This window comes from Acipenser ruthenus, chromosome 41 (assembly GCF_902713425.1).
Source record: "Acipenser ruthenus chromosome 41, fAciRut3.2 maternal haplotype, whole genome shotgun sequence".
NCBI classification, from domain to species: domain Eukaryota; kingdom Metazoa; phylum Chordata; class Actinopteri; order Acipenseriformes; family Acipenseridae; genus Acipenser; species Acipenser ruthenus.
Window position 1 is genome coordinate 2,378,541 of NC_081229.1, and position 12,320 is coordinate 2,390,860.

Below are 12,320 nucleotides of genomic sequence, written 5' to 3' on the forward strand. Positions count from 1 at the left end.
TCAATACCTTATAGAATCTAACCTAATTTTTATGAAATGTACTTTATCATTTATACAAATATGAATGAATAAATAACAAAATACCACATGGATTTGTGTATAATGTATCATTTTTATTTAGTAGCATTCAGAAAATGTCATGCAGCAAATGTTATAAAATCAATTTGATTATAGATTAATTATGAATACATGTACAGGAGCAATATTCAAGACACACACAACATGATTTAACAGAACGGTGAAGCAACTCACCAGAACGGGAAAACCCAAATTGCTCGTTGACTTGTCTCTGATTCAGGATTTTTTCAAGAGCTCATACAATTTCCAACTTAACCCTACCATTGACTCCAGTGCGCTGTATGCTAAAGAAGACTTGGTTTCTAGGCTGTAGTAACCTTAAAATAACTAAGAAGGAAGATGATACCTCACAATATATATACATATACTTTGTGTCCTGCTTTAAATCCAGCCTGCCAGCTACAAATCATGGCTGTGGGTTGTTCCTCTCAAAATATTTGAAACCAATTACTCGTCCCTGAACCTTTTCAACCTGACCACCTCTGATCACATCCAAGTTCCCTCTGGAACTATAGTGAAATAATTTCTGAGTCTCGTGTTTGATGACTTCTGTCTGTGGGAAGTTCCCTAGATTCATGTCTCTTCTGAAGCTATCCATCACCTCCATTAAAGGATCCCTGCCCAAACTCATACCACTGAAGTAAGCACGATCGCTGGATGCCGGATTGAAAGGAACCATTGCTCCCCCAACATCAGGTATTCTATAAACACTTCTCTTTTCCACGGGATCATATAGCTTTTTTGTCACCTCTGTTGTTCTACCTTGAAACATTGGATTGGAAATAAGCGCATCATCAATATATCCCTCCCTCTTGAAAGCCTCCCCAGCCATTTCTATGTCCCCCAATATCTGTCTCATTTCAACTCGCTGACATGGATTGGTATAGACCATTTGACTCACTGATTTAGCATATGGCATTCCCTTCAGAATTTCTTCAACATATCTGCAGCCGCATTTCTCCGTCTCAACTGTGCTCCCTAGGAGCAGCTCAGCTATGATCTTCCCCATAGCCCAGATGTCGGTGCTTTTATTTCGATCGGAGCCTTGGCAGACTTCTGGAGCTGCATAAGCTCTATTCCCGTTATTTGTTGCAGTAGAGAAGCCTGTGGAAGATGTTATTTTGGCCACTCCAAAGTCAACTAGAACAGGGCGGAATGTGCCATACTCAATCTGAAAGGTAGAAATAGAAGAAGCATTATAAATATCTCACTGATCATCTCAGCCAACCTAAAGAACTCCTAACGGAACCATTACCGGACAAAGGCACTGCCAGCAATAGCAACGCAATGGACTATATGTTGCTTACTGATCTCAATATGGTAGCACCAGTAGACTGGTACATATATGGAACCATGGTGGACTACCAGTGCTTCCAACCATCATAATACCATTGTGAAAATATGAAAATGTCAACTCTGAGGTACAGTTCTACAGTTGGCAGACTCATGCCACTGCAGCTGTCCCTTTGTCCTACATTAACCCTCAATGTTTTTACCATGATATTGTCTGGTTTCAGGTCCTGATGCACAATATTCTTATCGTGAAGGAAAGATAAGCCTTGGCACATTCCGTTGATGATGGTAACCTTGGCTGACCTGGACAACTGTGGTGGGAACAAAACAACAACTTTCAGAGCAAAACAACAATTTTCTTTTGACATTTTTTAACACATATCGTGGGTCATCCATCAAGCAGTGTTCTGTAAGAACATAAGAACATAAGAAAGTTTACAAACAAGGAGGCCATTTGGCCTGTCTTGCTCGTTTGGTTGTTAGTAGCTTATTGATCCCAGAATCTCATCAAGCAGCTTCTTGAAGGATCCCAGGGTGTCAGCTTCAACAACATTACTGGGGAGTTGGTTCCAGACCCTCACAATTCTCTGTGTAAAAAAGTGCCTCCTATTTTCTGTTCTGAATGCCCCTTTATCTAATCTCCATTTGTGACCCCTACTAATCTCTATTTGTGACGTTATGGATCCTGTCGATGCGATGAGGTTAAAAGCTCTAGAGCCACGACTGTAGAGGTGACCGGCTCTTTTGGTGGGGTCGCCAGTTTGTGCCCAGCCTCCACCCTGTTACCTGGGCAATACATTTCTCAACTTTTACTTGGGAGTGTTCGCCAGGAGAAGAAAAAAAAAACTTCTAAGCAACGCAGAGTACCCAGATAAAACGGACCAAACAAACATTCCTTCGTCACTTGTATACATCCTGGCTACATTCCACACTTTTCCAATTAACATTGCAGTTAATGAATTACACCAAACTTTATTTACATGTGGCTCTGAAAACGACGGCCATCTTGACTCCTGGCTGTTTGCCCCAAACCCAAGCCAAGATGGCTGCCAGCCACAAAATACACACAAGTACAGAGCCTCTGCTCAGCAATTTAGATTCAGTAGGAGTAGAAATGAATGAATGTTTTCCATTCAGGTTAACCCCACTGTAGAGTACCTTGATTCTGGATTCCCTTTGTTTGAAGAGGACCTTCTCCAGATCTTCTCCGTCAATAAACTCCAAAGGGAAATTCCAAGTACCATCTTCTTTCCAAGGGTCAAAAAGCAACTTAACAATATTCAGGTGATTCAGCTTCCTTAAAAAGAAAGAACATTGAGACAAGGTCAGCGTGTTCTATAGTTCTCAAGAAGTTATTCCACACCCTGCCATTTTAATATACTTTAGCAAGATAATACAACTTCTTTTGCTTAGCTATCCAACAATAATTTCCATTCAAATATCAATTGGCATTTCTTTTTCTCTTTTTTGTAAGTGCTGATCTTCATCATTCTGTTAGCTCTAATTTTACATTTACAGCCATGCATACTTGCCATTTGAAAGGAAACCTAGAACGAAGCAACTTGAATTGAAGGTCTCTCGAGCCCCGCACTGCAGTTGTTTCTCATTTTTGTAATGCATTATACATATTGAAACAAGCCCTATCTTATCCCTACCTATTGGAGATATCAGATATCAATTACAGGTTTCAAGAACTAAAGACGCTGCAATGCTGTAGACACTTGAAAAAAAAAACAAAGCAATAGTTACAAACATTAATATAATGCAGATCCCACCCCCCACCCCCCACTACACTTATCTTAAATTAAGACAGAGCTTCTAATAGAATAGTAACCTTATAGTAATCTTCTTACAGTAATCTAATAGTAATCTCAGAGAAGTAATCTTCTAATAGAAACCGTGGCCAGCTTTATTCTAGCAGTGTGGAGTAGGGGTTAGGGCTCTGGACTCTTGACCAGAGGGTCGTGGGTTCAGTCCCAGGTGGGGGGACGGGACACTGCTGCTGTACTCTTCAGCAAGGTGCTTTACCTAGATTGCTCCAGTAAAATCCCAACTGTATAAATGGGTAATTGTATGTAAAAATAATGTGTAAAAAAATAACGTAATTGTATGTAAAAATAATGGGATATCTTGTAAGAATTGTAAGTCGCCCTGGATAAGGGTGTCTGCTAAGAAGTAAATAAATAAATAAAAATATATGTTTACTTTATTTAATTACTATATTAACACTTGAAATGTATTTGCTTACGATTGTAAGTCGCCCTGGATAAGGGCGTCTGCTAAGAAATAAATAATAATAATAATAACTATACACATGCATGCACTTACTGGTATATTTGGATTTCTCTATCAATGTTCTTCTGTTTTATATTCGATTCAGGAATTTTTTTCATTGCTGTTATTTCACCTTTGTATTGTGTTTTGTACACTTTTCCAAAGCATCCTTGGCCAATAGTTCTTCTGGAATAAGTGGCCATTTTTTGAAAGGACGGTCACTACAAGAAAATAAATGATACAGATGAATTCGAGAGAAGGTAAAATAGGCAAACCAAAAGTCATTTCAGAGGCCCTGTGATTCTGAGATGAGAAAACAGCCTAATAGCATACCATGGCTACCATATGATGACTCCATGTACACTGGGACAGTTTGGGACAATTCAAGCTTTTCAACTCACACCCCAGTGCATTCTGGTAAGTGTAGTCCTGCTGTGAAAATACCCGAGACAGGACTACACTTACCAGAATGCATTGCAATGTGAGTTGAAAAGCCTGAACTGTCCCAAACTCTCCTAGTGTACATGGAATCATATGGTAACCCGAAATGATTTAATGGCCCATTGAAAAGCATAGGATCCGCACATAGAAGCAACAAAAACATATTAAAAAATCTGGAGGAAGGAGCAGTTTGTCCACAGAGGTTTAAGGAACAAAAGAAAAAAAAAGTTGCCTTTACTTTAGAGGTTTGCAGGTTGCTATCGTCATTGTGAGTGTGTTAATAAAAAATGCTTTCTCTGTTGATTCTAGCGGCAGATACAAGCTTCAGTCTCAAGTTCCATAGAAAACAGATGCGTTGCGTTGATTACCCCAGTTTATCTTGTTAAACAGACTTTTTTTTTTTTTATCTACAGCTAAGGCCAAAAGTTTTGCATATTTATGTGTACCTGTCACTAGAAATATGTATAAATGAAGGAAGCATTTTTTATTTATCTATTTATCTTTTACAAAGCAGGTTATATTTACAACGTAGCTAAATACCATGGGCTTTTGTTGGCTTCTCTAGAAATAAAACTTGTTTTTAAAGTATCAAAACAAGCTTTTTTTATTTTTTAAATTGTTTTCTACAGAAGAAGTGTTTGTTTCCTTCTCTCAAAATGTGATCCTGAGTCCCCTCAGACTACAGTCAAACAGAACAGACCCCACAGAAAAATCAAAGTCCTGCTGGATAAAGTACTTACTAACTACTCTTAATGGAATTTACTCTTAGAAGCAAATATTTTTACTGTAAGTTTAGCTGCTCTTAGTCGAACTCGCTCTCGCAGTACAGCGTGGATGCTGTGTGGTCCAGTGGTTAAAGATAAGGGCTTATAACCAGGAAGTCCCCGGTTCAAATCCCACCTGAACCACTGACTCATTGTGTGACCCTGAACAAGTCACTTAACCTCCTTGTGCTCCGTCTTTCGGGTGAGACGTAATTGTAAGTGACTCTGCATCCGAGTCTCTGTAAACCGCCTTGGATAAAGGCGTCTGCTAAATAAATATATTTTTTATACTCGTTTATTTGAATTTGCTCTTAATTACCACAGACTTTATTTCATAACTGCTCATCTGCAATTGATATTTTGCAATGTGATATTTTGTAACAACTGTAAGTCGCCCTGGATAAGGGCGTTTGCTAAGAAATAATAATAATAATAATAATAATAATAATAATAATAATAATAATAATAATAATAATAATAATAGAGAGGAAGTCCACCTCATTGTTGTATAGCAAATGGCTACTTTACTGCAGAATAATAATGGACTTTTAATAATAGACTAATAATAATCAGAATTGAACTCATCTTTAATAATCTTTGGACCCCCACATAGATAAAGTAAGATATATCTTACTAAACTTTCATCAAAGTGTCAACATATATATAAATTCTGGTTATAATTGCAAACCTTATAGTCCTACATAGTGTTTTTTTTTCACCAAGCCTGTGTGCGGAGAGCAGCTATTACAGAAGAACGAGGTGCAAGCTTACCGGTTCTCTCTCGCCTGCCTCCCTCGTAATGAATGACGCTGTTCTGCGGGTTTCTCTTCTTCTGGGAATCCCGGGTTGCTGCTTCTTATAACGCGCGCGCTCCCAGTCCCACTCAGGCCAGGTGCCTTGTCAGTGCGCATGTTCTGATTGGTCCAATGTTACCTCACAGAGCAGCACCTGCATCCCTATTAGATAGTGTTTCAGTCTGGCAGGTTTATCTCCCAGATTCAAGCTTTTCTGTGCTGTGAACTTGCAGTGGAAGCAGGGTAGTTAGTTAGAGGCGCAGCTAGTTTATCGTGGGTTTGGAGTGGTCTGTGCGTGCTTTGTTATAACGTATACTAAGGCTGAATTAACATTTCATTGATAAATGATTGCCTAATGCCTTGGCTTTATCGTAATGTTGTTCTGGTGTCATATGGACTGCGTCATTGTTTTATTTGATATCGAGAAAAGGTTTATATATTATAATAAACGGCAACAAAATAACAAATCATACGTGTTGTGCACTCCCATTCGTTTCAATACACATGTATTTTTAGTTTTTATATTTATTAGCATTATATATGCTACTGCACTTAAAGAAAGCGATGCTTTTAGTAGTGGTTGCTTTGTCATTCACCTGTCAAAGAGAAGTGCTTTTACTGGGTACCATGTCGTGGTCTAGTCCCAGAATCTCAAGGTACCGATACGTCACTGAAATATAGATGTTCTTAAACAAGACTTATCTGTATACTGAAAGGTTCCACATCTTGTCAAAATGCTTTACTTTACTGACGTGTTTCTCTCTCTCTCTGTGTGTGTGTGTGTGTGTCAGTGGCTTCTTTGTGTCCACAGTCGTACTCGATGCACTGTTGCTGTCAGCAATTCTAGTCTACTTGAAGAAGTAGATGGTAATAGAAGTTCCTAATGCTTTTTTCACTGCATCAAGAGGACTAGGGACTGAATCAGAGAGCTGATCGGGAGATGCAAGTCACGTGACTTAGCTTGCCTATTATTTGAGTTCTGTCTATAGACTACCACATATATGCATGTTATTTTTATTATTATTATTATTTATTTCTTGGCAGACGCCCTTATCCAGGGCGACTTACAATTGTTACAAGATATCACATTATTTTTACATACAATTCCCCATTTATACAGTTGGGTTTTTACTGGAGCAATCTAGGTAAAGTACCTTGCTCAAGGGTACAGCAGCAGTGTCCCCCACCTGGGATTGAACCCACAACCCTCCGGTCAAGAGTCCAGAGCCCTAACCACTACTCCACACTGCCGCTGTATAATTTAATTCTGCTAACTTTTGTTCAATAATAAAACTAGACATTTTATATATTTTTGTCTCTCCTGTTGCTTGCATTGTATCAGAATAGAACCTATATAGAAGCATACATAAAGAAAATCTTTTACCTAGCCACAATGCTTTATACTCAATCTTTTCCCCCAAATGTAAACATATTCTTTGGGCAGACAGAACCACAACCAAACTCCGAGTCCCATAAATGCTTTATTCCCATAAATATTTAAAATGTAATACAATACGATGCCCCAAAGCAACAATAGATTGTGTATAGTTTCAGAGAAGCGTTTTGTTATGCATACCTTTTGAAAAGGTATTTTACAAGGAAGTTGATCAAATTAGACAACATTTTTTTAAACCAGGAAAGCGTTTGCTGATTTCTCCTTGTGACAGGCTTTGGGCTGAATGGTATGCTGGAGATATTGAGGTGAGGATTGTAGTGTCCCTCCTTGCCTACAGAGCTTTTACACTTTTCCAAGGTTTTCATTTGCAGCGGTTTGATATCATCTGCACAACAAATCAAAACTACAGAAGCGACGGGGTGTTCTAATACATGTGCACACGGCTGTGTGCTGTACTGTAGATGAAGAAAATGACAGCAGAGAGAAATGCAGAAAAATATAATACAACCAATCAGGATGCAATTAAAAAAACCTATACAGTGATACAGATTGCATTACAGATTAGGAGCTACCGTACAACACTTCTGAAATGAAACCAGTCTTTGCAATTCAAACATATTTCAGGCTGCCTTTAACATATGGACTCTGCTTATGGCCACTTCCTTCATCAGAGGCAAATTCTGGCAGTAAGCCACAATCTTTACTGATGGTATAAAGTCCCTATGAACGTGGTGGTCTCAACCTAGCTCCCTAGAGGACACAATTCCACACGATGTGGTGCAGACCTGTGAGCCAGTGACATTGTGCCTCAGTTTTTTAGTAGCAATTACACAAAGAAAAAAAAGAAAAAGTAAAGAGGAAAAACTGTGATACTGTCAAAAAAATAAAAAGGAGTAAAATCTTTATAAGAAACAAAAGCCGAAGGGCTGAAATTCACAATGCCATTTCCTCATCATTAGCACTAAAAGAAGGAAAATGAAGTTACAAAACTTGAAAAACAGAGAACTCAAAATATAATAGATCATATTTCTAGTTTTATAAGACTTGCTTAAAAAAAAGGGTGCTGATAATGCAAATAAAGTGATTTGTGAATTTCTTTAAAACCCCTCTTTTCAAACAGAAATCATGGCCGTGGACTAAATTCCTTAAGTTTGGCCACTCTTTCGACTGGAACCTTTTCAACCTGACCCGCATTGATCCCAAAACCTCCCCTACGAGACATGCCTCCCAAACTCTTGAAGGCCTCCCCAGCCATTTCTATTTCCGCCAATATCTTCTTAATTTCAACTCGCAGTTGTGGATTGGTATAGACCATTCGGCTCACTGATCTAGCATACGGCATTCCCTTCAGAATTTCTTCAACGTGTCTGCAGCCGCATTTAAGCGGGTCAACCCTTTTTTGCAGAAGCAGATCAGTTATGATCTTCCCCATGGCCCAGACATCAGAGGGTTTATTTCGAACGCCACCATGTTGGATTTCTGGAGCTGCATAAGCTCTATTTCCATTGTTTGTTGCGGTAGAGAAGCCTCCAGTAGTTACCAATTTGGCCAATCCAAAGTCAATCAGAACGGGGCGAAATGTGTAGTTCTCAATCTGAAATGCAGAAATCAAATAAACATCATAAGCCTTATGGATCAGACAACTTAAATGCCATACCCTTATGAAATCCCAGCAGAAAAATTCATATTTGGAATCAAATGTTGCACAATGGGTGGTTCTAATACAGTAGCACACTGTCCGATATTGGTATAGCTTAATCAAAATAGGAGCATGCTCAATAATCTGTGTCATCTACTTCTATCAAAAAGAACATCTACATTTTTGTCCTAACCAGCATTGTAACTAGAGCTGGCATTCTACCGAGGTCAAACTGAGGTTTCAGGCTCTAGCTGGCAGTATTTATATGACTGCTTGGTATTTACTATACCACCTCCAAATCTATGTTACGCGGCAAACCAGCAGAGAAAGTCTTTTGTACTTGACCAGAATTTTTACATGAGCATCAACATTGATGATGCAAAAAAAAACCAAGGACATGACCTTGGTGTCCTCATGGCTAGTTATGGCCTTGGTGTCCTCATGGCTAGTTATGGCCTTGGTATCCTCATGGCTAGTTATGGCCTTGGTGTCCTCATGGCTAGTCACGGCCTTGGTCCTACCATGATGTTGTCTGGTTTCAGGTCCTGGTGCACAATGTTTTCCTCATGAAGGCAATTTAAGGCTCTACACATTCCAGTGATAATGGTGGCCTTGACCAGATTGGTCAACTGTGGGGAAAACAAAAACAAAAAAAACAAATAAATGAATGAATAAATAAATAAATAAATAAATAAATAAATAAAATAAACAGGTCAACATTGCCATTGACATTACTGGTCACTTTGTCTATGAGGTAATGCATTACCAAACTACAGCTCATTACAAACTACTAGCTAGCATTTTGAAAGCAATTTGAAATCCTTCTTGTTTGATTCTATCAATGAATCCATTCTGCTGCACCTTAAATGGTTTAACTTTATTATTGAAGCATTTATACTCTGGTTTCTCAATCAGCTTTGTACTCGCTAACAAGTAACTAGCACTTACAACTGCCAATTAAATGTCCAAAGGACTAACCTCATACCATACAGTACATGAATTGTAAACCCCTAGTGCCCCACCCAATTTTGGCCCCCCAGAGTACCTGGATTTTGGATCCCCGTGGATTGAAGATGACCGTCTCCAGCTCTTCTCCCTCAATGAACTCCAACGGGAAAAGCCAAACGTCATGCTCTTTCCAAGGAGCTCCAAGCAGCTTTACAATATTAACGTGATTCAGCTTCCTGTAAAAGAATGTGTTGGCTGTTATTTCTGTTTGCATACAAAACAGCGGAGCCTGAAAAATACAACTAACATGGTCTCTCATTATTAATTTCTTTAGCAGACGCCCTTATCCAGGGCAACTTACAATTGTTAGCAACTTACAAGACATCACATTATACAGATATCACATTATTTATTTATTTATTTACATACAATTACCCATTCATACAGTTGGGTTTTTACTGGAGCAATCTAGGTAAAGTACCTTGCTCAAGGGTACAGCAGCAGTGTCCCCCACTTGGGATTGAACCCACGACCCTCCGGTCAAGAGTCCAGAGTCCCTATCCACTACTCCACACTGTTGCCCTGTACTCTCATGGTATAGAGGGTCTTCGAGAACACTGTAGATGGGTGAGAGGATTGCGAAACACAATGGCACTCCTATAGCATGAGTCAGGGTTAATTGTGCATACTCACTGGTATATTTCAAGTTCTCTTTGTAAATGACTTTGTCTTAATGTGGATTCTGGGATTTTTTTCAATGCTGCTATTTTGCCCTTGTATTTTGTTCTGTATACTTTCCCAAAGTATCCCTGGCCAATGGTTCTTAAAGAAGGATCCATTTCTGGAAAGAAAACAAAATAAAATGATACATTCGTTATCTGATTCAGATGCCCGCATCATGTTATCACCCTTTCCAAATAAAAAGCTGTTTAACAAAGAAAAATGGGGGCATTGGAATTGAAACCCATTCTGAAGTGTTTCCACGGAACAGGTTATCTGTCTGTAGAAATATGTACTGTTCACAGCAGGAAGTTTTCTAATGCTTAGAATCTTGGATAGCTGCCATGGAGGAAAGTTTGGCGTTGTAAAAGAATAGCAAAGCATATGGAAAGCAAAAACGAGCACTTTAAGCCCAGCTAGGGATGGTAAAGCCTATTAAAAAACATAGACTCTGCTCTCTATAAGCAATGTATGGCTTGGCATACCCTGCTGTAACAGTCGTTTTTGCCACTGGATATTTTTCCCTAATATTTGAAAGTCTGTCCCAGCACTAGTTTCACTTATTTCAGGGTGTTAATATATTTTCCATTTTGCTGAAAATTTCAACATGTTTTTTTTTTTCAGAGTTAGTATATTTTCAAATGTCAAAATTGTGTTTCTTCCAAATAATGTATTTTTTTTTATCAAGGTTGTGTGCCTACTGCATAGTAACTAGTAACATTAAAAATCTATCTATCTATCTTCTGGTTATAATTGCAAACCTTATAGGGCAGCAGTGTGGAGTAGTGGTTAGGGCTCTGGCCTCTTGACCGGAGGGTTGCGGGTTCAATCCCCAGTGGGGGACACTGCTGTTGTACCCTTGAGCAAGGTACTTTACCTAGATTGCTCCAGTAAAAACCCAACTGTATAAATGGGTAATTGTATGTAAAATAATGTGATATCTGTATAATGTGAAATAATGTATAATGTGATATCTTGTAACAATTGTAAGGCGCCCTGGATAAGGGCGTCTGCTAAGAAATAAATAATAATAATAATAATAATACATGGTGTGTTTTTTTTCACCAAGCCTGTGTGCGGAGAGCAGCTATTACAGAAGAACGAGGTGCAATCTTACCGGTTCTCTCTCGCCTGCCTCCCTCGTAATGAATGACGCTGTTCTGCGGGTTTCTCTTCTGCTGGGAATCCCGGGTTGCTGCTTCTTATAACGCGCGGGCTCCCAGTCCCACTCAGGCCAGGTGCCTTGTCAGTGCGCATGTTCTGATTGGTCCAATGTTACCTCACAGAGCAGCACCTGCATCCTTATTAGATAGTGTTTCAGTCCAGCAGGTTTATCTCCCAGATTATAGCTTTTCTTTTGCTGTGAACTTGCAGTGGAAGCAGGGTAATTAGTTAGACTAGAGGCGCAGCTAGTTTATCGTGGGTTTAGTGTGATCTGTGCGTGCTTTGTTGTAACGTCAGTATATACTAAGGCTGAATTAACTAATATTTCACTGAATTGTTGCCTAATGCTATTTATTTATTTATTTATTTATTTATTTATTTATTTATTTGACAGGGAGAATGTACGTGCCATACGATGTATTGCACACAGATTTAGCTTGGAGCTAATTTTCATTGGCAGTCCCTGGACAGGTGTAAGGAATTAACAAACAAACACAAAATCAGAAAAAAAAAATAATATAAAATAATGAAGCATTTACAGAAAGGGAGCAATTTATCAATCTGCAGTTTCATCAATAACTTGAAGTTAATGCGATCATTATTCCCTCCAAACAAATACATAGTTATGATAGCGAAAAGAAAACTCGTTGGTTTTTATCGTAATGTTGTTTTGGTGTGATACGGACTGCATAATTGTCTTATTTGATTTTCTGACTATATTGCGGGATTGCGTGCTTAATTAGTCTATTGGTTTGAATACAGTCTGAGGAAACCTGTTTTGATTGGTCCAATGTTACATCACAGAGCAA

The 12,320-nt window shown here is 38.8% G+C and overlaps 2 protein-coding genes across 2 annotated transcripts; both read right to left on the minus strand.

Annotated features, from left to right (window-relative positions):
- Nucleotides 1–77: 77 nt before the first annotated feature.
- LOC117970562 (calcium/calmodulin-dependent protein kinase type 1-like) lies at nucleotides 78–5,748 on the minus strand. The gene is made up of 5 exons (XM_034918341.2): nucleotides 5,622–5,748; nucleotides 3,700–3,866; nucleotides 2,530–2,668; nucleotides 1,575–1,682; nucleotides 78–1,249 (listed from the first exon to the last, which is right to left on the minus strand). Exons 2-5 carry the CDS (start codon nucleotides 3,846–3,848, stop codon nucleotides 485–487), a joined length of 1,161 nt encoding a protein of 386 aa, XP_034774232.2. The 5' UTR covers nucleotides 3,849–3,866; nucleotides 5,622–5,748; the 3' UTR covers nucleotides 78–484.
- A 1,364-nt stretch (nucleotides 5,749–7,112) lies between these two features.
- Nucleotides 7,113–11,727, minus strand: LOC117970563 (uncharacterized). Its single transcript, XM_034918342.2, has 5 exons — nucleotides 11,465–11,727; nucleotides 10,321–10,468; nucleotides 9,725–9,863; nucleotides 9,201–9,308; nucleotides 7,113–8,634 (listed from the first exon to the last, which is right to left on the minus strand). Exons 2-5 carry the CDS (start codon nucleotides 10,464–10,466, stop codon nucleotides 8,164–8,166), a joined length of 864 nt encoding a protein of 287 aa, XP_034774233.1. The 5' UTR covers nucleotides 10,467–10,468; nucleotides 11,465–11,727; the 3' UTR covers nucleotides 7,113–8,163.
- Nucleotides 11,728–12,320: the final 593 nt, after the last annotated feature.